The following is a 27,383-nucleotide window of genomic DNA, read 5'->3' as shown; positions in this document are numbered from 1 at the left end:
CACAAAGACATGTTGCCGTCTTTTCATTTGGCCCATCGGACCCGCGGACTTAGACAACAGCGATCAGCAATTAAAATGTGATGCAGAAAATAGCGCAAGCCACCTTAAAAATCATCCCGACATTAATTAGGCTGTATGAGAAAGTCAAGTGGGTATTAATATCAGTCTTCCGCCCCTAAGATGTCACCCTAATTAAGGAGTAGCCCGGGCTCCCTCAAACCCCTTTGATGACATGTCTTCTGTAGATCGGGCAACCACTTTGAAACAGTTGTGTTTTATTTTCATTCAGGAGCCGGAGGCTCCATACTGGTTTTGAAAGCTCTGTTCATGCACTTCGCTGCTCTGGTGTGTGGAGGCATCTCATTCGACTCACGCGTGGACACCAAGGACGAGCAGACAGCTGCGGGGAAGCAGGGAAAGGGGGTGCATTGGTTTGTACATCAGCCACTGGGTGTACCGATTATATAGTAGTCCTTTGTGACAGCAAAGTAATAGGAATTAATGTATCTGGTTACTCATTGTTTTCAAAACCATTTAACTCTCGAAACAGCTTCACTCCTAAGAGAATCTCTTCTGGATTTTTTGCTGAATGGGAGATGAGAATCCGCCGCATGTTGGTGCAGAGAGAGATTGACAGACAGTTCCCACCAGGGACTGCCAGCCAAGATGCATTATGGGAAATCTAGTCACTTGGCTGCTTTGCTAATGAAGCCCTTTTTTTCCCACCCTGGTCTGAATCTGTGCCGCCATCGTTTGGCCACCCCCCCGGAGATGGGGTCAGCCAGTGTGTCTCAGCTGACTGCTGTGTCAAAGATGTTCCTGGTCATTTGCACACCGCAGGGCTGCATTCGTTACCGTTATTTTGTGTGGTTACTGTGACAATTCATTATATACGGCTGACTGAGGCACATATAAACTCAAGGACTCTTTCTCTGTTGTCTTCAGTACCTTTTTTCAAGGTGCTTTTTCCCACGAAAGAAGCATCAAACGCACCCAGGGTCAAACCCTGTGGAAGCTTAGAAAATGTTGCCGCTCCACAGCTGACACTGGGCGGCAAAGCGATTTAAGTACTAATTCAGTTTGGAGGCCATATTTATGAAGGTGACATTCTTTACCGCTAATGAGTTTGCTGCACCTGCGATGTAATTCTCAGAATCGCCGGAGTTAGAACTGCAGCCTTCGATTACAGCGTCCCCTCCATTACAATGCGCCCACGGCGGTGGGGCGTGGCCTAAATCGTCATGACCATTGTTAACTAGAACAGTACAGCTGTCTAAACCTCAAGGAAACTGAGATACGCAAGAGTAATGGGCACTCTTGGGAGCTGTGATTGTAATCCGAGGCAGAGCGGCAGTCATTTTAAAAAAAAATATATATATGTATGATCAAGACTTCCTGGATGAGATCTGGAGTTTGACTTTTATAAGGTAAACGGAGGCCGAGCCCACGTAGCGGTATTGAGGCCTGTAAAACGAGTGCTGGGTTTTTATTTAATCATTAAGGGAGCTGTGGGCTGCATTTCCGGTCTTCAGGGCGCCAGTGTGAGAAAACGACCTGTACTGTCCGTGTTCTCTGAGAGTGTTATTCTCGTTAATGCGCTTGGGCCTCGCTGTGCGACGCTGCCAGGGCCGCTGTTCGTAGCTGTGGTTTCGGTTCGCAGGGACTGTACCTCAGCTTGCAAACGAATCCTTTGTCTGCTCTTGTTTGTTCACCAAGTATTTTCTAACGCAAACTTGCAAGGGCTCTTTCATTAAGAGCGAGTCGTTTAAATTTTAATTATGGTTAATGGGCTTGATGGTCTTCATTAACTTTGTCTCCCAGACCCCAGCAATCATAGAGAAAAAAACAGGCAGTATAATCTGAATGATAAAGAAATTCCGGTATTCATTTAACCATTTTGTAATGGGGAAAAAAACGCCTCTTTACAGCAGACTTGAAGTAAAATCAACTTTACTTGGAAAAATTATGGCTGAGGGCCAAATAAATCAAATTTTAAATACCTTCACACAGCCAACTGCGCGATAAACATTCACTGCTCTGTACTTGGCAATTAAACGCATTACAGCTCCAGCCATGTTTCATCATGCTACCTTAGAGTGGCTGATTAATAAGCTAATTAGCCAGAATCTCTGTCACATCGCTCAGTGGATACGTACCGCATATTAAATTTAACGCCGACATGCTTCGGTCTACATGACTCGTGTGCTGTAGCTTCAGAGACATTAGCGTGTAGATGATTGGCAACTCGGACAGGGAACAGCTGTATGAAATGTCACAGGGTCCTTCGCATGAACACAGACTTTTAGTTCCTATTGTGATACGTACTGTAAATATTTAAATTAGGAGGCTTACATTCTTCCTGTTGCTTTTGTAAGCATGCTTATACATTTCAAATGTCATTGGAAATTAGGTTGCGTTACAGGGCACGTGTATCGCCTTGAAAAGTAATTAGGAAACTATTAACCATTCGCACAGAAATATCTTATGGTGGCATTTTTAAAATTTTGTGCTGTCACATTATTATTAATGAATTGCAGTGAAATTGTCCTGACGGTGAGGTCACTGTATGTGATCGTTTTTCTGGCCGATGCAGGTGCTGTTACTGTACTTTGCTGGGTGTGATCAGGCCGGATGCGGTGGCGTTTTCACACATCTGTGGGTGTCCCATCGGGTGGGTCAGCGGCGCCAGTGCGGAGTGCGTGCCAGTGGCAGTGCCAGTGCCAGTGCCAGGCAAACGCTTTGCCCTCCGGCTGGATCCAGGCTTCGCACCATCTCTGGCAGAAATAAAATTAGCTGTCAGCAGCAGATCCTTAAAATTACACAAAGGTTATTAATGGGATTCTTTTTAATTAGAAAGGAAGAACAATTGTGTTTGTGCTTTGTGCTATAAAGTGCAAGTATAACGCTTAATCAGACACTTATTTTTTTCACAGCAAATATATCCTAAACCAGTCATTACTCGTTACTAGAAGCAGCACTTTTTTAAAATAAAAATATGCTTCATATTGGCTAATAACTGTAACAGCTCTGAGCATAATCTTTAATTAAGGGTTATTTTAGTCATATGCATGTCATACATCAGCAGATTTTTTTTTGCACTTGTTGCATTTCTTATTCCAGTTGTACAGCTGTTTAAATGAATGTTACACGTAGTGATTATAATAATTCTTTATTTTTACTTGGCTTTATGTTACGACTGCATATATGAATGAACGGGAATGATAGAAAACACGCCCCAGCTGTACATTTCAGTGATTTTTCTGGGTACGCTGCTGCGTCGTCTTATCCCCTTGACAGAAGCCACACGACAGAACATTTTTCTTAATGTTTGTCCAAAGCGATATGTTGGCTACTGAATCTTTAAAATCCATCTTTACTCATTTCCAGCTATATGAACACAGAGGCTGAGATGCAGGCACCTGCAGGCAGGTGTGTTACGTTTCATGAGAATGTCATTTGTCTCACTAATTGTGAGGGGGGGGGCGGGGGGGGTCTCAGAGCTCCTGCCACAGCCCAGACACCTACTGTTTAGCTGACTGGCGTTCTGTAGAGTATGATTGTGTGATTGTGACCTGCGATGTCTGGAGGTTCCTCCATCCCTCCCAGCCTGCTGCCCTGTGCCGCCTGGGATTGGTTTCAGGCTCCCCGTCCCCCTGATCCGGATAACCGGTTGGAATATGGATGGATTGTTCTTTTTTTTTCTCAAGCCACTTCTGTCAGGTTTGTCGGCACCCTTTAATAACTTAAACATCTTATATTTTATCGATATACAGAACCGGAGCCAACCGCTTCAGTATGAGGAAGATTTAGTTTGTTTGGTGTAGATGTGCTTGCGTTACTTCTTAATCTCTGTGTGTAGTGCCTGCAGCATAGACCTACAATTTAGTTACATAGAAAGTCTGTCTTTTAATCATTGCATTTTTTTTTACGCAAAATGCATCAGTGCCAGGGAGTAATTACTTAAATTTTCAACAAGGAAGATTATTGTCGTGCAGTTACAATAAACGTTATTTGACAGGAAAATGGCTGAATGAAATTCTAAATTTGCTGTCTAAACTGAGCGAGAAATGCAAAATTGTTTCTTCTATTTTCCAGCATTATTTTTTTCAGTTGTTGTTGAAGGGAATAAGTTAGCAAAGAGAGACACATGATGGTGTATGGATATCATTTTTGATGTGCCATTACTATTGAGTAGCAGATGTAAACAATTAACATCTACGATGTGCACAGTTGTTGATTAAGCAAACACCAAGTCTTACAAATCGTTTAACCTAAACAGACAGATGGAGTAATCGTCCTTCTGAAGAGCTGCTTGCATTCTTCTTATTGACACCTGCCTGGGTTTGAATCCCCTTACAAGCCAATATTTGGTTTGTGGCTCATTCAGTAATCATTGCGATTGCCTCTTCTTGCCCCCCAGTGCCATTTCTGTCCCCCAACCTTTTGCATCTCTTTCCCATCATATCTCAGAGACGGTCTACAGAATCTGCAGGAGCTTCTCCTTCTGCAGGAGCTTCCATGTATTTATTACAGCGACGTCTCTCTCCAGGAACTTTCTGAGACTTCACTGGATGTCCTTTTCCTCCGTGCAGGGTGGCAGTAGAATCTGCAGGAGTCTGCCTCTTCACTGCATTTAGTTGCTAAATTAAAAAAAAAATCACCTGCTTGAATCCGTTTCCCAAAGGCGCATTAGTGGATTAAAGACTTGAGTAACTGTCTTGTCTGATTTTGGGGTTTGTTTCTCGTCAGTTGGCTTACAGCAAAGCCGAGGAGAACCCGGAGACGCGTGATGGATGCTCCGGACTGGGCATGGCACCAAGGGGAGGGGGCGTAGCGCCCCCCCCCCCCCCACCCCCGCCCACTTCCTGCTGCGTCCCTCTCTCTGTCTGCCACCTTTGCCTGCGTTGACATGGAAAATGTTCGCTCATCTTCCCGCCCCCCTAGACGAAACGTCCTACGAGGCCGGCGTGCGGGTGCAGATTCACTCCCAGTCCGAGCCGCCGTTTGTTCACGAGCTGGGCTTCGGGGTCGCCCCGGGGTTCCAGACGTTCGTTTCCACACAAGAACAGCGGGTAGCGTATTCCGGACAGCCGGGTCTCACCGCATGCCTCCAGACCCTGCCTCGGCTCCATCTTGCTCCCAGGCCGCTGTTCCGTCTGTGGCTGCACTCCGTCCGACTTCCCGTGGACCCCCCATTCCGTCACCCACAGTCATCGGCCATCGTGTCCCCTCCCCTCCCACCAGGGTGCATCGTCAGTCCCTAACCCCCAGCAACATTGCCGTCGCTCCACAGCAATGTTGACTCAGCTGTCTACCTCCGTCAGACCCCTGTGTGTCTCGTACCCTTCAGTTCTTTTTCTCAGCATTGCGATCACACCGGTTACATTTCTTTACTTTTCTTTCTCTGAGCCATATGACATACGGTATAATAGACAGCGGATGGCAGGCGGTGAGTAGGTGGGATGTAACCTGTGAGAAGTGGCTTCTTGTTTCAGTGCTTAAGGGCTGTGCATCTATACGTGCATGCATACATATTGCAGTACAGCTCTCTGTGGGATGGGCTAGTCGGTCTTGCCCGTTACTGAAATACTGACAGCATTAATATGCAGCTGCTCTGGGAATTGCTTTGATCGGTATAGATTCCCATAGGGAGAAAGAGACTCTCTGCATTGTTGTTTTGTATGTTTCCGTAGACAGGGAGCCCTCTAAGGATACAGGCATCTATTCTGGACTCGGAGCCTCTGGCTCCCAGTCACTGCTTTCGGTCTGTTGTTCCATTCATCTGTTGGGCCGCAACTTTAATGGGCGTTTTCTAAGAATCTTTGTATTGGCTGCAGTCACTCTATCTCCTTTTAAAATGGGTGCAGCTCTGCAGTTAAGGTACAGTTGGCGGCTCTGTTGTAAAACACGTGGTATGGCAGTCATGAATGTCTCTGTAATTTTTTTTTATCCGGTTCGACCGATAAAGACATTTGCGGAAGCACTTATACTTTAGTGAATGTGACAGAATAAGTCGAAGTAAATATATGGTATAATAAAGTTAGTGTCGCTTTATGACATTTGGATTCTACGAGGCTTATTTCGCATTATGTAAGGCAGCTATATTTCAACTTCGCTGTGAGATATATTCAGCTGATATCAATTTCATACATTTTCTATTTCAGCAATTGCAATAAGGATGTTTTATTGTCTTGACCCCTTTTCTCCGTTTTCTGTAATTAATTTTCCACGTTTGTGGATCAGACGCCTGGCCGGCCAGTCAGTGTACGGAATGAAATCTGAAAGCGACCCGGTCCGTGGTCGAAGGTGCCCCAGAACACCTTGGTCAGTGTTACGCAATACTTGAAAAGATGCGGCAGTTCTGGGACCGAGCCAGATAGACAAAGGAGTCACATGACACGTTTCCTGCAAGGCCATATTAGTCTGTGTCTGTGAGCGGTCTGTGTCTGTGAGCGGTCTGTGTCTGTGAGCGGTCTGTGTCTGTGGTGTGTTTTACCACAATGTAATGATAACCTGTAATTTTGACCTCGTGGGGACCAAAGCTCAATTAAATAAAATTTTGTGAATGCAATCAAAAAACTAAAAATGCCAAAAATCATGTATTTTGTTTGTTTACTTATGGTTAAGCATAATTGGGATTACAGTTTTCCCCACAGAACTGAATGGAGATTCCTCAGAAAGACCTCTGTGTGTGAGAGAGCGAGAGAGAGGGGGAAACCTAACAGTATAGCTGTAAAAATTTTAATGACTGTGCATGAAAATATTAATATACAGACTAAATTTACAGTTGCTATACAATGATTGCATCCCTGACTTTGCTTTTCTTGATTTTTTTGAGAAATGTCAGGTAATTTTATTGTATTGCCAGATGACTGCCATTGTTTCCATTTGACTAGTTTGATTACCCTCGTGACTAGGTCCAGGACTGGACGGTAGATAGAATAATCCGTAACTATTTTAGGTGTCCTGTAAACTCAAATAGTTCGTCTGCCACTCAACTATGACTAAGAATTCGTTAGAGGTTGTACCTTAACATAAATAATTCATCAGTTATATAAATAATTCATCGTTAGTTGAACAGCTAACTTTTTCCCCCAAAAATATATTCCCAGGCAGCTGAAACCGTGCTTGGTGGAGTCGATAATGGGCTCTTTCAGTGATTTGTAGATTGGATCCACCCAGAATCCCTATGATTCTGGATACATTTGCATGACAAGGCAGCGAAAAGGTTTTAAAAAACTTCAGCACAATCAGAGCCTCACAAGCTGCTATCGTACAGAATGTGCGGACTAATGGAGAGCAAGGAGCTCTGTAAATGCTGTAAACATCTTTCACTCGGGTTCCGGGAAAGTGATACGGACTGTACTGATCACAGTGCAGGGCATCTGGCCAGCCTGGGCCTGATCCAGAACAAACAGGATATTTTTATTATTTTACAGTGGTGACCCTGGAGGATGTTTCACTGGAAAGTTCTTTCTTTACTATGTTAGAGATGCTTTTCTAGTCTAGTGAACATTTTCCACAACGACTTTCTGTGATTCATGACTTTGGCCATTCTCTGCGACCCTGACGCATAATTAAAGCTCATATTTGATTTAACGATACTAATATTAATGTGCATGAGCCTAAGTCACAGTTTAGCCAGTGAGATGTAGATAGTTCGTACATATTTTCAGTCTAGCACAAATGGTCTCTGCTGGTTAAACGATCCTATCTTAATATTGCCTTAGCTAACAATTTTATTCGTTTAATTTTGCATTGGAAATTTAGCCCTGTCCACCTGTTTAGTCTAACATTATGAAATTCAATTATATAAAATTAATTGGAAACAGATTATGAAAATTCATGTCCAAAGGATGTAAAACATTGGCAGTTAAATATTATGCAATATATCCCATAATTAGATGTCGTTTTTTACGGCATAAGCGCTGCACTGTAGTGGAACATACTATGTCCGCTGGAGGTCATCACATATACGGAGAACATCTACTGTTTATAGGTTGAAAGTGAACTGCTAGTAAATTTCCTCATTCCTCTATATTGATGTTTTACTCATTAGCAGTAGCTGTAGACAATATAATTTGTTAAAGAGCTTTTAATGACGAGTTTTGCTCGTCATTAAAGGATCAGGAGAGCGTAATTTAATCAGTTGTGTCTTTATAAATTGTTCTCTACTGGCTTTTGTACAAAGCAATTTATAAGGGTTGGTTTTAAAGCTCCCTTTGCCCTGCTGTCCCGTTTGATGTCATGCTTTTCTTCAGGATGTCTTCATTCCCCATGATTCTCTGCTTCCTCCTCAGGAGTCGTCTGACATCTGTGACCCTGTGCATGGTCTCTGCTTGTGGCTTTTCTGTGAGCTCAGCAGCCAAATAACTGCACTCTTTCAAAACATCATTTTTTTTTTTTTTTCGTTTGCTGGTCATGAAATCCTTTGAATCCTTTCCTGTACCTAAGGTGACATTGTCATTCTGTTCATTAAAAATCTTAAGTCTTCTTTACTATTCATTAATTCTGATGAAAAACCTGTAATAGTGAAAGAGAAATAAATAATTTTATGTTATATAAGGAAACATTGCATGAAAGCCCTGAGCTATATGGTGAGAACATAAGGGTAGTAGTATAAAGTATGTTTTTAGCGCTAAGATAAGCTCACTGTGCAGGACTCAGTAGAGCAACACAAAGTGTGTCTCCTGCTAATAGTGTAGAGTTTGATTTCTGCTGGGCTGAACTTCAGAACCTCCAGCGATGCTGGACCTGAATGGATCGCTGTCCTTTATGTCAGCTTCAGTACCTGCCCCCTCCCTGGGGAGACTGCAAGTCGACGGCCATGGACTCCGAGTTCTTCTCGACGTACAGCATCACGGCCTGCCGCATCGACTGCGAGACGCGCTACCTGGTGGAGAACTGCAACTGCCGCATGGTCCACATGCCAGGTAACGCATGGACACGCCGATGGATGAGGCATGGCTCCTTAGCTGATCACCTGCCTCTTAAAATGTGTGGGGTCTTTGCGGGGGGAGCGGCGTTGGACTCGCGCAGAGATTGCGAGAAAGTAAATGTTCTTGCCAACAGTGAAGCGTTGCATCTGCTTCAAAAATTTGTGAAGATCTGCCATTTCATCTGCATAGGAACCTCCTCGGTGTGCACGCCCGAGCAGTACAAGGACTGCGCTGACCCCGCCCTGGGTAAGCCCACCACCCTGCAATAGGCTTCTTATGATAATTTTATCGACAGTATATGGACATAACCGCAATCATTCTTTTCTAACCTTGAAATTGCCATGTTGCATTACATAGGAACGGATACCCCCAACATTTTAGCCAATCACACTGCTTCTACCATCTCGTCTGCTCTCCGTGTCGTAGGTGTGGCTGAAGGCCGGTTTGTACTTCACACAGACACATGTGCTCCGTAGTGCCGGACTGTCCGCAGTCCTGAATGTTCGTGTTTTCTAGTGCGGATGTCCTTTGACGTCAGGCCTGGGGTAGTGCTGAAACACGAAGCTGTGTCTGCTCTTAAAAGTCAGCGGTTATGAAGTGTGTTATGGATGTTCTGAAAATAAATACGAATTTTACCAAAACCTAACAATACACTATGTACTAACAGGACCCACGGCAAACAAAAACATTTCCATAAACAAACAAAATAAGATACGATAATAAAAACTACAACTAAACTACTTACAGCTATATTGCTTCCAAAACCAACAGAAATAAAAACATCAAATGATTTCAAATACTTCCAGTTAACATTTAAAATACTATTTAGCAAAAGTAATGTAATTTGTCATTTTCCTGTCGTGCGACGCACTTGAGCCACAGAAATTGCCAGTAACACTTACATCGCGACATTTTGTACTAGCCAGCCTTACAATTTGAAGTCTATCCCTAGAAATACAATTACTAAAAACTAAAATATATACCAACTAAATAGATTTACATATTTATAATAAAAACTAATGAAACTAATGTAAAATTAAACTAGATTTCAAATGAAAAAAGATACATATAAAAACACTGAAAAATTCAAAATGGTAAAGCATCGATGCCAAAATATGCATGGATATATGGTGCTGCAGTTACAAACATATTTTATTTTTATCTTTATAATCATAAGGAATCATAAAAATCTACCATTCTGATCATAGAGGGTATAAAAGGTACATATGTACAATGGTCTGACTTCTTTCTGACTTCCTGTTACTTTTCCCCTGGCCAGTGAGCAATCGAGGTTCGCTTGTGTCACTGTGTGCAGTGTCTGTAAAACTGCGTTGCCAGTATATTGCCTGTTAAGGGATGAATGACTCTTTAAACCCTCCCATGCCAAATGTTTCAAATTTAGTCCAATTTTTGTTACCAGAGCCGGAGAATCCATTTTATCTATTTTTTGTTTGTGTATTTTTATTCATGTTTTAATTATTTGGGATATTTACCTTTTTGACATTCCAATTTCTGAATTTTCTGAAGAATTATAAGTCCACTGCTCTTTGAGGGGTGTACTTACATTATTATGCTATCGTGGTGTCTTTTTATCAATGGCATAAAATGGTCTTAAAATGACAGCAATATGATTTGCCACAATTATTTTTTCGGACAATATATTGTCTAACAAAAGTAGTTATGGTAGCAGGGATGGCTGCCCCCCCGTTACAGTCATTCACTTTTCATCTTCGGGCTTTTGTCTGCTGTCGGGACCCATTGCCACGGAGAAGCTGCGGCCTGCCAGCCGCTGAATACGTTAGTCTCTGAAGATTTTTCTCGAAACTCCCACCCTTTATGTTTATATAAATGCTAATATTTTCATATAAATTATGCAAATGATGTGTGAGGAATCCGCTCAGAGTATAAATATCCAAATAAGAATCTAGGAAAGATGAGTGCGGACACATTTTATTTTCGTTGCCTTTGTTGGCAGCACTGTCTGGAATAAGGGTTAGGGTTACGGTTAGTTAGGGTCAGGGTTAGGGTTAGTTAGGGTTAGGGTTAGTTAAGTGTTACATCATTGCAAGAGCACATTTATTACCAGTTTTCATAAACATCATGAATGAACCCCAGCCCAAACCAGTATACTGATATCGCTGCAAGAATGATGGAGGCTTTGCCTTGTCCAATCCTTTTTCTTATTCCTAATCAATCGATCTTCTCATTTTCAAGAAGCAGACCCTTGACATTTGCATGCCATTTCGATGTGTGTCATTGATTTGGTTTTGCTGCCGGATCTTGGTACTGGAACAAATGAAGCTCTCAGCACACGCTGGGAGGATTGTGTCATTGTAATTCTGTGCTGATGCTAACATTTGTCACACAACCGTGTCGTCCTCCAAGCAGCCAAGCACGTCACACTGCATACGCATCTCTTGAAGGCTGGATGTTTAATTTTTGTGCACCTGCTGTCAAAAGAGATCCGCGGCATCTTTTTGCTTCCATTAGAGCTATGCCAGGGGGTGCCGTGTTTTTGCGAGGTACTTTTGTGTCGGTTTTAGCGTGATGCATTGTAATGTGTTCAATTTTCAGACTTGCGCTCATTCTACAGTGGATTACAGATCCATGTTTGAAGCCAGAAGATCCACATTCCCAGCCAAACGCTTCGTTAGTATGCGGTGTGCTGCTCCTGCGTTTCGCACTGCGCGGTTCATTTCTCGATTTGCCGGCTTTCGCATCTGCCTTTCCACGGTAGCTATTGGCCCACATTCGGTCATGAGTCAATTGGTTTCCATAATAACTCTGTTTATCGTAAGTCCCCCTCCTGTTTTCACAGATTTCCTTGTAGAAAAGGACAACAACTATTGCGTATGCGAGACGCCCTGCAACATGACGCGATATGGCAAGGAGCTGTCCATGGTGAAAATCCCCAGCAAAGCGTCGGCTAAATACTTGGCTAAGAAGTTCAACAAGACAGAGCAGTATATAGGGTAAGGGTGCACGGTGCCGAGATAAACCAGGGGACTATATTTGTGAGACAGCTTCTTCCCCAGCGTGCAAGATGGTATCCTGTTCATATAAGCTGGAAGGTATGGGGTAAAGATAGACATGTTTCATTTAGCTATGGTATGGAGATTTTTCTGAATAAACACTTTATTTCTGTGTTTTAGAGAGAATATATTAGTCTTGGACATCTTCTTTGAGGCTCTCAACTATGAGAAGATTGAGCAGAAGAAAGCGTATGAAGTAGCAGGACTGCTTGGTGAGACAGATTCCTGACGGAAGTGTCTCTTTGAGCTCCGAGCGGAAACTGTGCTAATGCTGGATAATTAAGGAAAAGGTGTTTGGGACCCTGTGACAGTCTAGTGATTATTGCTAATGAAGAAACTTCTCTTGCACAGGTGACATTGGTGGACAGATGGGCTTGTTCATTGGAGCCAGCGTCTTGACAATACTGGAAATATTTGACTACTTGTATGAGGCAAGTATTGACTTGTCTCTTTCATTTCGCCTGCGATGTTACCGAAAGTGAAGAAGAGAAACAATGGCAGAGATGGGGAGATGTTCCTTGGTGCTGGAATCCAGTGTGTTCTGACCCAGTGGCTACCACGTGATAGAGGTCTTTAAGAGGGCTTAGGAATATGGTAAGTGATAAGGGTATGACTGGTGTTGTGCTTGCAAACTTGAATTGAATACTGCTAGAGGGACCGTTAGTCCGTTTTAACTGTTCAGCTATTAGAAAGTGGTCCTGCGCAGACTTTAGTTTGTTTTGTCCTTTGTCCACTGCAATACTGTGTCTTGCAACAACAGACTTCTTTGTCAGACCATCCTCAGTCGGTGTAGAGTGGTGCGCAAAGAGCCGATTCACGTGTAGTGATGATGTCGGTCACGTTGCATATTTAAGTCTTGACATTCCCTTCAATCTATGCAGGTGTTTAAAGATAGAGTCCTGGGTTTCTTCATACGCAAGAAACGTCCCAGACGGTGTCAGAGCGACAATCTGGTAACTAACGCCCCCCCCCACAACGGCCAGAGCTCTTTCTCCTCAACGCTTGGTTGTTAACGTGAATGCTGCCTTTGAGGGAACCCATGTCTTTCTCTCACACTGCGGGGTGTGAAAGGCTGTCGCCCTGCCTTGGGAGGACGTCTGCTGCTTGCGGTTTGTTTAATGCTTAGCCGGATTTGATTTCGATCTGCTTGTCTTGCTCTCTACTTTGCAACGCGCGAGCTGAAATTGCCTCCAGATCCAAATTGGCTGTAAGTCTGCCCCACAAAGGGCTTTAAGTCTTTCCTCTTTCAGAAACGACGGTCCCGTCTTAGTCACGATTCGGCCGCAGAAATCCAGTGCGTGACTCAGTCTACAGCTGAACCACTGGATCCGGTGGTTCTAGCAGCTGAGGTCCTGAAAAAGACATGTGTTCCTCATACTGCCTGAAGATTTTTTTGCATGAACGGTTGCTTCAGTCCTGGAGTTTGGCTGAGATGCTGACATGGCAGAACGTTGTTGAAAGAACGCCCCCTCCCCTCAAACCAGTGCATTACGTGTCACAAAAACCTCTGAATCCCCCAAATCCAGTGTGTAACCATTTTACTGTGGAAAGTAGCCTATGTGAATTCAACAGACAATTAAACGACACGCCTAAAACCTCTAGCTATGTATTGTAACCAAGTGATACGTGTGATTCTAAATGGATGGCATGATATTTTCTTCCATTACTTGTGGTGGTTATTTGACTATATATCTATACTGCATATATATTAAATGCCATTCATTTGGAAAGCTCGACAAGGAATCCAAAGAATGACACTGAAGAATCTAACGTGAAGATGGAATAAAACAGTAATTTACCGGCATTTAATATCTGCAGTAAAGTGCTGTGCTTGTCTGTTTAATTATTTGTGTTGTTAAAACCTTTGGGAGCAAAAATAAGATGATGAATTGGTAACCCTAACTATACAGGCAGTATGTCTGGACGGAGTAGCCGAGCGGACTTGCCGCTATTCTGTTGCAGTTGTTTTGTAATGTTGTTTTGTTTCCTGTCTCGGCTTCTGAGTCACAAGTTCCCCAAAGTGCACTGTATTGTACTGTGTAGAATCCAAGAACTATACTGCTCAATACAATTACTGAATCATTCATCCTTTTTACATGTGTCCTTTGTGAACTTCCGCATTTTGCCTTCATTTGTGCCAGTTTTTTTTTTTTTGTGAACTTTCGAGGATTGATTCATGTTTGTTTCTTTTTAAATTCAAGATTTATTATTTTTCTATTTTTGTTCCTTAGTATATGCCCTAACCAGTCTTATGTTCTCTCTCATTTGATGTGTTTTAAAATGAACACAGCGGTTATCGCAATTATGTGCCAAAGGGTAAAGGAAACAAGCAAGATCTTTTTTTTTAATATGATCCAGTGTAATACTTCTAAAATCTAGTTTGACTAATCTCAGGCTTTGCTAACAACTTTAACGGCTGTATCATGTGCCAGACACTGAGAGCGTTACAAACCTCTCTTTCAAAATATAAATTGTAACTCCCAGCTGTTCTCAAAAATTTAGCAGTTAAACTCGGATAGTAATGGATATTTTTAGCTTTATTGTGTCTAGGTGCCATAGTCTGCAGTTTAAGTAGGAACTAGAACATTCTGATATTTCATACCTTAGATAGCAGCAGAGATTGATACTCCTTTATATGGTCATGAGATCTTGGTGTCAGCTCTACTAACCATTCAGTCATTTGTACAAATCGTGCTCAAGTCAGTAGGTTAACAGTGCTTTATGTCGCTTTCCAGTAAGAGTTAAATCATCTTCATGTTTTGCTTTCCCTAATGATCATCAATCCCACAGAGGAGGTCCAGTGCATTGACTTTGGCCAAGTTTTTATTTTGGTGTGAACTCAAATCTCATTCTACCTCAAATAGCCACATATTGACATTTTTACCGCACTCCAGGACATGGGATAAGCAGAAAATCTGAACTTAATGTTCTCATAAGTCTGCTTGTAATACCCTGTGGAATTTCAACATTTTTCTGCAAATAAGTAAAAAATATATATATATATATATATATATATATATATGATTAACTTGGTAGCTTTTCGCTTAATTTTGGAACTTTTTGGCATTTGTAGTTAAATATGACTCTGCTTTCAGGATTGCTTTGGGTTAACTAGGATTTCTCTTAACATGGGCAAACATCACATCACCTTTAGTACCCTTAGATACTTTTGGAGAAAGTTAATACATAACTGCAAGATATTCATGATTTTTTTGCCAGGTGTTATAAACTTCTAGCTGATTGCCAATCTTTCAAATGATTTAAAATGAGTGATATCCCTCTCACTAGGCCCCTTCAAAAAGTAATGCTTACCATCATGATTGTATCCGTGAGTGTATTTGAAATGCGTTTACATGTTCTATAATATACAACATTCTACAATGAACTGGTCAGTTACACGCACATATAAGCACACGAACGCACATTTATTGCTTATGTGTTGGAAACATGAAACTTCATAGCTTATTACTATCAGTGGTGGAAATTAAGAGAAGAAATGGCAACAGCCAATTCACTCTTATAGACCTCAGTTTAAAAGAATAGGAAACAACAACAATTTAACTCTTTTACTCCCAACCATTGATCATGTTAACAGGAAAAGAGAGATTCTCATTAAATTAAAATTCTCATTAGCGGTAACTAATATCATTATCCCTGCATTAGCTATGGGGATTACGACATGTAGTGAGTTCACATGTATTACTCCGTGTGCCTTGTTCATTCATTAAGTTTTAATGTATATAGATAATAAGGCTGCTTGATCAGCAGGCCACTTCCTGTCCTGGAGTGCTGTACTGCTCCATTGTACTCAATGACCACGATGATTTGTTTCAAAGCACTTGTTATTTACTTAATCTCTGCATTGTATTATTTTAATTTCTATTTAATTTCAGTCACCTTCTTCATCTTTCTTTTCATCATGTCTATTCCAGGAATTTCCAGAGAACCCAAGCAGCCCTGGTGTCACGCCTAATCTTGCCCCCAGGTAGTGATCCCCATCGATAACAGACCCCCCCCCCCTCCCCCTTTCTCTGTTCAGACCCACCGGGACCCATATTCCATATTTCGTGCCCTTACTCTGACTAACACCTTTCGTTTGAGCAGTTTTGATGGATATTTTCTCGAGAAAAACATAAACAATAAAAATTTAAGGTTAGATTTTTTTTCTTCCCCCCCCTCCACAGTTTTAAAAAGTGACAGCTAAGGATTCCAAACGGATTTACGCAATTAGGCACGAATGCAGACCACTGGTTAATGACCTGCGTGAAGTAATGGACTGGATACAATTTGTATGTGTCTGCCTTTTGGGTCCGTAGGGAAACACTCCAAATAGCCATTCTTAGAAATGAACTAAACGCTCTTGACCTCAAGACCTACAGTTTTTTTTTTCCCTACGAGTTTTTCAAAATACCCACTGATTTCGGTGCCATGAAGATCCTCTCAAATCGATTCGGATGTAAGATACAGCTCTGCAATTACCTACCAGGACATTTTACTGAGGAAAATGGCTGAACGTGCCGGAAAAACCAGAAAAAAAGCATGTAGCCCCATGCATGGTCTTTCCGGGGTGGGGGAGGGATCTCTAATATGTTTTTTTAGAATTTCACTCGCCGCAGTGTTTTATACAGCGGCCTCTGTTAGCGGTTAGCCTTTGGACAGTGAATCTGATGCAGACCGTCCTTTTACCTGCTAATTACTGTGTGTAGACTGTGTATGGTTTCCTGCATTGCCCAGTGAATCGTGCTCGGGGAGGCCGAAGCCGCCGCGTACCAGTTTCTGACTGATCGTTTGTAACGGAGGTCACCTGTGGTAACAGGACATCCACATCCTGTTCCGTCACTCCCCCCACTTCTCAGAGAGCCTTTTTTATTCATCCCCTTATCTAAAATGAGAAGATAGTACATGAGGAATAAAGCTTAAAAGACAATAAAAAATATCTTTGGAAAATTAGAGGTGACTCTAGGATGCCTGTGATAAGGTTTCAAAATTTAGGTGGGCAAAAAGAATAAAAATATATGCAGCTAACTGTGCTTGCTTGATGTTGGAGTACTTATGGACCCCCCCCCTGGGGTTCCTTTGAGGTTTCTGCAAGTTGCAGCTTTTCAAAATCCATTGATTGTACAGTAGGTAGTAACTAAGAAAGCTGGTTATATTTCCTATAGTTGCTATGTTCTGTCTCTGAGTTTTTTAAGACGTTCCCCATCAGCGTTCTCAGGCTATTCATCTTTTGTCTAAAAGTAGACAAAATTAATAGATTATGTAATTATTAGCCTACTTGTGATTTTTTTTTGTCAGTTTGCTTGGTTTGTCTTCCGAGCTGACAGAGCGGCTTTGTTGTGGTTGCGATTCCCGCTCTCGGCTCTCCACGTGGAGTTTGCATAGTCGAAGGTATGCACTTGGCTGGCATCCCTTCCCAGGTGTCCGTCACATCCAGCCCGGGCTTCCTGGGGCAGGCACAAGGCTCTCTGTGACCCGGTACTTTGTAAGCTTTTCTGACAGATCAAAAGGTGGTCGGCTGGTTGGATGTTTAATTAGGACTGTTCAGACTTGAATTTCTAGAAGACCATAGCCTATAGTGTAGAGTTAGCATAAAGAAACCTGACCAGTTGACACCAATCATGTCCCTCTTTCTTCAGTAAAATTTCAGTGCCTAAAAAAAAAATCAGCTGTAATTAAGTAAATGGAGAAAAGACCATTTTAGCACTGTACACAGTTATTTAATAGGGGAAGAATTGGTTACAAGGATCGTGATCGTTAAAACCTGTGTTAGACTCCTATAAAAATCATAGACCTGTTGCAGGATGATGACATTATGTGAAAGTGTCAATTTCATAATGCTTAAATGGGAAGAAATGAAAAAAGCAATTTTGATAATATTGCTACGATGTAACAACAGTAACACAACCAGCTTTACAGCAAAATGATACGATGACTCCGGAGTATTCTGAGTATGAAAAACTCCTAAGACACATTGCCGAAGTTACCTTGGATGTTCAAATCCAGTATGTTTTTATGGATACATTTATCCTTCTGTGGATTCATTATGAACCAGTTGATGGGCAGTGGCAGGAGCTCTCTAAGAGACCAAGGCAGCAGAGTGACTTGTGCGCATTAGGTCCACAATTTAAGGTGTTCTGGAGAGCAAGCTGGTTACCAAAGCATCTTATACTGTACATAGACCCATATCTATTAAATCCGGAATCTGTGTGCAGCATGTATTTTTCAATATCAGTCTAAATATTGGATGGAACTTATTTACAATACTTGGAAACCAACTAACTTAAGCTGACTTGACTTTAGTCCATTAGTACAGGGCATTTGATCTTTAGCCATGATCTTGTTCCTGAGCAGATTGTTGTCACAGATGACGCTAGATGACTACATGGATGTGCTTGAACACTCCATGTTTTGGGATGATTTTTTTTTGGCACCGGTGGGGGTGTTGAGCACTTGAGCCGCTCTCTTGCTTTGCCAAAAGTGCGGTTGATATGTCAGCACGATCATTTCCTGCTGCCTGTCAGACTTCAGAAATTGCTCATCGGCGCTTTGGCGGAGAACTCATAAATATGAAACGTGTGTCTTCTTCCTTGTCGTGGGATGTAGTGTCGGGATAAACTGCATGCCTATAAGTAATTTGTTACAGCACTGGGATGTAACCTCCTGTTTTCTCTGGCTAGCTGCCCTTTCTTTGGCTTGTGACTGAAACAGATTCATGTTTACGCAATTAGCAGTAACAGCAAAGACGACAACTGCTATTCAGTTCCGTGAAACAGGTAATAGGATGCATTCTGTGACGTCAAGCTTACAAACAAGACGAAGAACACTGTCCAGCCCAGCACCCAACCGAGGACCTCACAGTGCCCTGCATCACATGCGCAAGATTGTCTGGCCCCCTTGGCTCGGTTCATGTAAAAAGAATTATAAAGAAACCGCACATAATGTCACAGGCTTTTTTGAAAGCTAGGCCACAATACGGAAAGGTAGGAGAGAGGATATGTATTTTCAACTTGTTTATTCTTATATATGGTCATTGTTGCTCTGGGAGGTTAGGATCCTTTTGATTGGGTAGACTTGTTCTGCTATCAGCGTTTCAAAGCTGAGTGTGGGAATATGCTAATTTACTGTTTATAATATATAGCAAACAAACTGCAGTCCCCTAACTTAGCTAATTCTTTGACCTAGTATGCAAACACAAGCAAAGTGTTTACGGAATACCATGTGAATAAGGAATACCGTACAATGGCCTAGTTTACCTTAGTAAAATAATCGTGAAGTGTCACTCCGTTGCTCCTGCGAACGAGAGCTGACGTTCACAAGAAACATCTGTGGAATGTCACGCAGAGACCATGAAAGGTCTCATGCGAATAGCAATTTAAATAATATAGGAGATTATGGATCTTCTTTCTTTTAAAGTCAGACACTTCAGAGTGTCAGATCTGCCACGGGTCTCGGTTTCAATGTTACGAGGAGGAGGTTGAAGTCGGTGCAGCAGATAACTCTCATGCTTACATGAACATGGATTGAATGCTTGTGGACGTCTGAGGAGTATTTGTCAAAATTGAAATAGGAAATAAATGCATGTGAAATGGTACGGAAATTGCAGTATTGTCTTCAGGTGTCACTAACAGTAAGACGATTATTGCAGCCTGGAAGTAACAAAATGGAAAGTGCAATCTTTGGGATGAGCTTGTTTTCCTGGAAGATGGTGAGTTGTGTGATATAAGTAGATGAATGCTGAGGAAGCTCTACAAAGAGCATCGCGTATATTTAAGTGCATCGGTTGTCAAAGGTAATTGCTTCGTAATGTAATGGATAAAAGATGACAGACATATATCTGTATAAATGGTCTTTAATTTGGAGGAAAAAGTGGGCATTGTGTTGTTTGTACTGAGCAGTTCCTGCAGCCCTGAAATCCATTTTAAGAGGCCATTGTCATGGAACCTGCGACCAATGACATCGCTAGATGCATTCCTTTGTGATGTCATCACAGGCCTGCATGCAATGAGTTTGCATCGTAAAATGGACCTCTGTCTGCAGATACAGCTGTCCGTCGCAAGGCTACCAGCAGCCATCTCCAGCCGACTCTTTTTTTTTATTTATTTTTTTCACTCTGCATCCCGACACCATTCACTGAAACAACCACAGTTGTACCTGCTGTATGCCACCCTGCACAGTGTTTGAAAAAGAAACTTGTGGGTGAATTAACCTATAATCCACCTAAGTACAGATCAAGTACAAGGCACAAGACTAAAAACTGTCTCTCTCTCTCCTCCCTTCCTGCCATTATACCATGCTCATCATTCTTTTCTCCTCCTTCATTATTCTTCCTTTCTTCCTCTCCACACTTGTACAAAACTTGGCTGATAACACTCCATCGTTCCTGCACATGTTTCCTGTATCTTTCTTCTGCTACACTCACTTATTTTAATGTGATAACCTGCACTCTTATCACTGTGCCCCCCCCCCCCCACCCCCATTTTGGTCTCCTGTTCATCCATAACACCTATCTTGGTGCGTCCCTCCACCCGCCACGTCGTCCATTTCTTCTCCCCTGCGAAATCCTGTCATTGCTCATGTCCTGACACTCCCTGCTGATCCCACTCATTGGCGCCCTCTCCTGTTGCCCTCCTGTCACTGCCACTCCCTCATCGCCCCTCCCCTAACACGTTTGAACTTTTGACCCCTCCTTTCCCCTTCCCTGCTCCCCGTTTCTCTTTTGCAGAGTACCTGTGACACACTCCGGAGTCACTCGGACAGTCTCGGATTCACGCCGAACGTGTTACCTCGTCACCCGACTCTAGGCAACTTTGAGGAGTTTGCCTGTTGACAACATAAAGAGGGGGGTGGAGTCTGAGAAAACTGGGGTTTGACAGCAAACTGTGACAATTACATATATATTATTACAAAAAAAAATGTGGAGGAAATATTTAAAGAATAGCAAACCTATAAATGCCTGAATAGAAGTAGAATATCACTCAAATAAACAAAAAAAAACTTCCAAAACAGAACTCAGGTTTAATTGCCATATCCTGGCATCATCTCTCTGCTCTCTGTTTCTTTATGTTTAACTCCGGCAAATCAGACATCAAACCCTATCCTGCTTGGGGTCTTTCAAAGAGAGTCCATCTGCTATTACTGAAGTACCACACGTCTGGGACAGATCGAGCTGTCTTCATGGACAAGCCTGTCACACACGGCATTTAGTTGAACTAGTCTGGGGGGGGGGGGGGGGGGCGAGAGATCAGATATGGGGAAGACAAGGTTGGACAATTCTCCCACAATCCAGTGCGAGGCAATTGCTCCTGTAAGGACTTCCCAATTAAGTGTTGGCCAAGAGGAATGGAATCGCAGTGGCTTTCCAGTGGTGGCATCATCTCAAGGAGCACAAGAGGACCTGAAGGAGAGTATCCGGGCAGGCCTACATCTGTTGGTAGTGTCCAAGTGCTTTTTCTCTGTCATCTACAGCTTTTTGGATGTGATTGGGTTTTTGGGGGGGGCGACTTCTCATGCCAGTTTAAGGGCAGACAGCATCCCTCCCCACCAAGATCCCTCTGAGAGTGAGGCAGCCGTCACCTCAGCGTGTCACTGCAGTAGAATCCGTGTCTGTCCTCCCTTTTCACCGGCCTTTCCTGCGAGTGAGATGTTGATAGCGTGGTCTCAAGTCCAATTTAAATTGGCTTTGATGTTTCTCTTTTCTTTACAGCAAAGAACTATATCAGCATTTATGCACAGAGTCCGTGGGTCTGGATGAGGGTGTGGTCTGGTATTAAATATCCAGTTGTTTTTTTGTAGTCCGACTGCACGAAACACGATTAGGTTGGCAGACAGCAAGAGATCACCCTTTTTTACAAAATGAGAATTAATGTATTTACACCGTAGTGGGATACGGCCGCTAAATATGACTGATCACTGGACTTGGGAATCGTGGCAGATGTCCAGGCAATGCGAGGATTGTCCTGGAAAGTAAGATGAGCTTATTTAATAAGTCCCCCGTTTCTGCGTAGGGCCTTTAGCATACAGCTTTGCACAAGCCCGTCCTGTCAGAGCGGCAACAGTAGCAATGCACTCAGTGAAACACCCAAAAATTAACGTCATCATAACATTCTCGTTATAAATGGTAGAGCAGCGGCTTTCTCTCAAGCTAGCTGCAGTGTGGCGAAGACGCGCTGTGCATCATCTTTCCCTTTTCTGTGGGACCGCACTGCATGTCAAGTACCATGAAATGGGTCAGAGTTCCTTGCAGGAAGAATAATCCCTAGGTGACGACCTCAAGTCTCCCAATGACCGGAAGAGCCACGTTTGGTGCCTTGATTTGTTTCATAAATAGCTGCTGTCGCTAGCACATGCGGTGGCAACATTTGTGCCGCTGCCAAGACTTAAAATGCTTATGTGCTTAAAAAGGCGCATATTTCCAGCGTTGGAGTAAATCTGATTGGCCACAACGGGCTTCACCGATCACTGTGAATGCAGGAAATAACCAGCCGTTACCACCAGCTGTGCTGCTGTGAGAAATGTGAAGTTTAGTCCAAAAACAGGTAATGAACAGCTCAGTTACTAAAAGAAAAATCATGTTCAGCTTAAAATGGCTACTGTTTCTACTGTAAACACAACTGTCTGACAGAAGTGTTCCTGAAATGGATCTGGCCCAGGATGAAAATCAGTCTTTAAACTGGGTGTTTATTATATATAAAAACGCTTCCACTCAATGCCAGGTAAACATGTAAGCTCTGCTCTGTTTCCTGGCATGCGGGCCGACTGCCTGGTCTTACACCCCAGGACGCTCGGTGATAAGATAGCAGCATTTCTGTTCTTGTAGAGCCCATTGATAGGGAAAGGGTGAAAGTCACAGTAATAATGATAAACCAATTAAACGTGGGTGTCGGGGCATTAAACTGTCATTAAAAATTCCATTAAATGCTATTCATATAATGGGGTCTTTTTGTTTGGTCGTAAAAATGAAGGCTGTCCTAAACTAGTTGGCCTGGACTGAAGAAATGATGGAATTTGCTACTGAATCACTTGTTGAAAACAACAAAATACAATATACACAGGGTCTACATTCAGGGATCCCCCCAATTCCAGTCCCGAAAGGCCAGTTTGCAATAAGGGGCTGCAAACGCACCTTATTCCGCTCACCAGCCAGTTGCCAGGTTTCGGTGTGTTTGAGCAGGTAAATCTGCAAACTGTCGCAGACTGGCCTTCCAGGACCGGAACTGAGGAACCCTAATCGACATTATAGGGTGTAGATTTACAATAAGACCATGAAATACATGACAGGATACTAATAGATCATAATGTTTGGCATCCAGAAGTTACAGTAGCTGTGTGCTTCCCTGTTCCAGCTGATGCTCAGTCATGGACCCTTATGCCATTACTGGTTAGAATTTGAGCACAAGTTTGCCGTTTTTGACAGTCAATTCATATAATTCAGGATTAGTTTGGCTATAGGATGCATGGACAGCAAATTGGCCCCGCCCCCTTTTTGTCCACTGACCAATCCACACCAACGTTTTAGATCATTTGAAATAACGGATGTCTGACAGTAAACTTCTAACAAATAGCTACACTGTACTGGATTAACAGAAAATATTTCTGCACATAATAACAAAGGGTTTGTAAATGTGTCACTCTCAGTTGACCGGAAAAATACAAAAATGGGAGTCGAAACCATTTTCACAAGATAGGAGACAGGTATGCGTGAGGAAATAAGTTGATTATTATTTACAAATAGTTTGTTACCATGAAGCATTACTTCCATCTGACCTTTCCGGGATTATTTATTATGCAGTTTATCCTGAAAATTCTGCTGCTTTTTGAGAAGTTCCGCAGTCTTTAACCTTTTCATGTGAGGCACCGGCAACACCCAACAATTTAGTTGAAAATGTATTTTGTGGCTTTTCAGCATTTTGTTTGAGGCTTTCCCTGACTTAGGATTTTCGAAAAGGGTTTTGGCTAAGAGAATAGCCTGTAGGTTTTATTTAACCGGTTATGTCTTTCCGTCTATGTTCGTGCATTTATTGCCAGTATTATTACCCAGCAAATTTCATCAGTCCAGCAGCCCTGTGCGCCACTCTGGGCCCCCCCCTCCTCAGCACTTTGGCTGTTCTGTTTTCATTTTAGATCAGTTATTCTCTGCAAACTCTTTAAGATTTACAAGTCACATTGCTTAGAATCATGACACACTGCTCACTGCAAACACCTTAATATTCCATCCCGGATGTTAGCAGGAAAGAAAATACTAGACTTTGCACAACTCCGAACATTTAGCTACGAATAATGAAAAGTAAAAAAGCCTCGCTGTGGTTCATTACTGTATTTTGACAGTGTTTTATTGTGAGCGTTGACTGTTTGATGAGTGCTTCTCAGAGAAAGTCCTGTTTGAGGGTACAAATGTCTGTTTTCCCCCAGTCTGCGTATTTGGCTAAAACATATTGACAGTGTTTTATTAAGAATGAAGGCAGCGTTTGACTGGATTGTGAATTTTGAGTACTTCCTCCTTCACTTTAATGGTCTTGTAGTACAAAACTGTGCTGCCTTTGCATTGTGATATACCACGAGGTAATTACAGGACTTAGTGGGTAACATTTAACGAGAGTAAAATCACCCGAATGGATTGAGTGAAATGTCAGTGATTAAAAGTGCAAAGGGAACAGCTAACCGCTTCAGCATTCATGCTAATTTCTCTTCCTCCCTTCATAATGATTAGCTCAGTGATATTTTATGAATTACGACAACAATCAGTGTAAATAGAAGCAGCGTGGATGTAAAAGGCGATTGAGAAATTGGCCGTCGACAGGAAATCAGGTTTCTGTTGGTCTTAGTACGTTAACTTAATGACTGTTTAACCTGTACATAAAAATGACTGTTGTAAAACACAGAACGCCTCTGAAACGCAGCTTTCTGTTCAGCGAGGCTGAGCCCAATTTCTGCCTCCTCTAAATGAGGGTTCTGGAATTCCACTGAGTCCCTTAATTGGTACCGTGTTCAAACTTCAGCGCACAGGATCCGTCGGTGCCCCTCGCAAGCCTCTAGCTACGATATTTTGCTGTTATTCTCTCACATCCATCTGCCCATGTTGTAGAGCGAGTGCAGATTTTCCCACATTTTATAAGCAAAAGGGGAGCAATACTGTGCATTCACTGTGTGTGTTCTGGGTGGCCGTCTCCATTCAAGGAGTCTGCATATAATTAATTCCATTAATTTTTATGTCAACACTACTACTTTTAGTAAATAATAATAAAAACAGACTACATTTAAATAGTGCTTTTCATCCCCCCAGGGAATGTTTAGAAACAGTTTAATGTGTTCTGCTGTTTATTATGAGCAATAAGATTCTGCATTCTGCAGACATTTAAGCGTTTAAAAAGAAGATGCACTTCTCCAGCCGATTCATAACGTGTATTTCGTCAGCTCCACAAAAACAAATATGTGGAATTACTCAAATAACAGTTTGTAGACAGGTTTTTCTGCTCCCTTTTCTTGGCTGCAGCTGTCCTGCTTTGAGTAGAATTACATTATGGGATGCGCCACGCAAAACTCAACTGTAATGGTAATGGATGTAGGGACGGGGGTTAAGGTGAATTATCAGATGAATTCTGAATTATCTTTTGCTTTTTGTCTAACTCCCTCCCCCACACAGACAAAATAATGAGCAAAAAAATTAAGCTTGGTCTGCAGACCATTTCAGGATGCCTTCAGCGAGCTTTTTAAAAGTTAAGCTGTAAAGACTGGGGCAGCTTTGGGACACTATAGTGTAAGTATATGATAATCGGCTGATATCCAGTTAGCCGATTCTTCTGTCCAGTCACAGAGAAGCAGTGGCGAGTGAAAGGACGTGGTTTTAACAGCCTCTCGACGGGGTGACGGGACAAGGTGTTTTTAAAACCCACCAAGCAGCATAGCAACAATCCTAGTTGTATAGTGACACATAGCTTTCAATGGATTTTTAAGACTTAAGTTCTGCCCACTAGTAGATTAAACTGTAGCTCTGTCATCGCCTAGTAAGTCTGGTGTATTCTACTCTTCAAGTTCAGAAGCTGTGTGTGTGTGTTACTGTGGGCCTCTACCCCTTCGCTCCTCTTTGCATGTCCTCTGAGAGTCCTCGAAGCCTCATGTACCCTTGTGTATCTTTGCTATGTTTTAGTACATATTCAGTATATATCTACTAGTATCAGTAAAGTACTTGGAAGCCAGATGAAGCAAACGGCACGTTCCTTGAGACCGACTGTGACTCTGACAGAGAGCCAGTGCTACTGGCACCTGTGTAATTTAATATGTATTTTCAATAGTGATGTCCTCAATCACCTTTAGTCACACAGCTGGACGTGTAATGGTTTTAAAAAGGTATCATGTGACCACAGGGTCCTCCGTAACGTAATCGTTTTTATACAAGCCGGATCAAATACTCAGTTCACTGATCCAAACTGCTACACTGGAGAACTGGTCTGTCTTAACGTGCTTTTTTTTTTCCAAAGTAGCCTTTTGATGAAAGTAGTTTTAATCTAGATGTGTAATTATACATCCATCAAGACATGTTAATGCCGGTCAGCATGTAACGCACAGTTTGCCTGGTTACCCTTGCCTCAGTAAAACCGAAGCCCTGTTCTCACTTCTGTCTTGTTTTCAGCTCTGTGCTGGGAATTGGTGACCTTGTTAGAGCAGAAGCGGCTACCTTACCAGACAGAGTCTCTGCCCCGACGTCGATCATAATAAAGTTCGCAGCGTATCAAACTAGCGAAGCATTTATCTTTTTTTTTACCTTTACAATCTTTAATTTTTGTAAAATATATGTTTGTGTATAGATATGTGAGAAATTTATATTTTGGTCTGAGAGTTGTGGATCGGCTCTTAATTCTGCTCTGAATTACAAAGCATATAAAACACAATCTGAGGACCAGCTTGGTCTGGCCGGTGGCTTTTCTTGGTGTTACCATTCAGCATCCATGGCGACTCACCCTTTCTGTTGGTTCATCTGCCCGTTTCGTTCCATTTTTGCTGCTGCTTCATCTTTGCCTTTTTTTGGGAAACGCATTCAAACACGGATATGAACTGCGAGGCAAACAGCCCATGGTGTGTTATGCTGGAGTCACTGAAATGTTATTTTAGAATTTTTTTAATGAGTCGACGTGAGGAGCTGGAGCGCAATGGATGTTTTGAACAAAGAGTGAAAGTACTTTCAAAACATCCAGCCATTTGTATTTTGTATGATCAGTTCAGATCTTTTTAAATGGATGTTCATTGGTGTATGTCGTCTCCAATCACCAATATCTCTGTCTTACCTGACGTGGCACCTGGGGGACTGTAACTTGGCTCATCTGGCTCCATTTACTGTATAAATATATTCAGTAAATAACTACCTGCATATTTTGTGAATGAACTAAGACCTGAATATATACTTCAAATAAAAAAGACC

At 42.3% G+C, this 27,383-nt stretch overlaps 1 protein-coding gene across 4 annotated transcripts in view; it reads left to right on the top strand.

The window, feature by feature from the left end:
• The window catches only part of asic1c (acid-sensing (proton-gated) ion channel 1c), a 185,840-nt gene extending 164,641 nt beyond the window's left edge, over positions 1–21,199 (top strand). For 3 of the 4 annotated variants that reach the window (XM_049011189.1, XM_049011190.1, XM_049011187.1), the window contains exons 4-11: positions 8,783–8,933; positions 9,129–9,185; positions 11,758–11,911; positions 12,092–12,183; positions 12,323–12,402; positions 12,853–12,924; positions 15,904–15,956; positions 20,694–21,199. In XM_049011189.1, the coding sequence (XP_048867146.1) occupies positions 8,783–8,933; positions 9,129–9,185; positions 11,758–11,911; positions 12,092–12,183; positions 12,323–12,402; positions 12,853–12,924; positions 15,904–15,956; positions 20,694–20,772 (738 nt within the window). In that variant the 3' untranslated portion in view covers positions 20,773–21,199. The remainder of the gene's footprint in view (positions 1–8,782; positions 8,934–9,128; positions 9,186–11,757; positions 11,912–12,091; positions 12,184–12,322; positions 12,403–12,852; positions 12,925–15,903; positions 15,957–20,693) is intronic. The other variant, XM_049011188.1, reaches the window with a different exon arrangement.
• Positions 21,200–27,383: the final 6,184 nt, after the last annotated feature.

The sequence above is a fragment of the Brienomyrus brachyistius genome, chromosome 4 (assembly GCF_023856365.1).
Source record: "Brienomyrus brachyistius isolate T26 chromosome 4, BBRACH_0.4, whole genome shotgun sequence".
Lineage (NCBI taxonomy): Eukaryota > Metazoa > Chordata > Actinopteri > Osteoglossiformes > Mormyridae > Brienomyrus > Brienomyrus brachyistius.
Note: the sequence above shows the minus strand (reverse complement) of the source record. Positions and strands in the feature narration are given on the sequence as shown.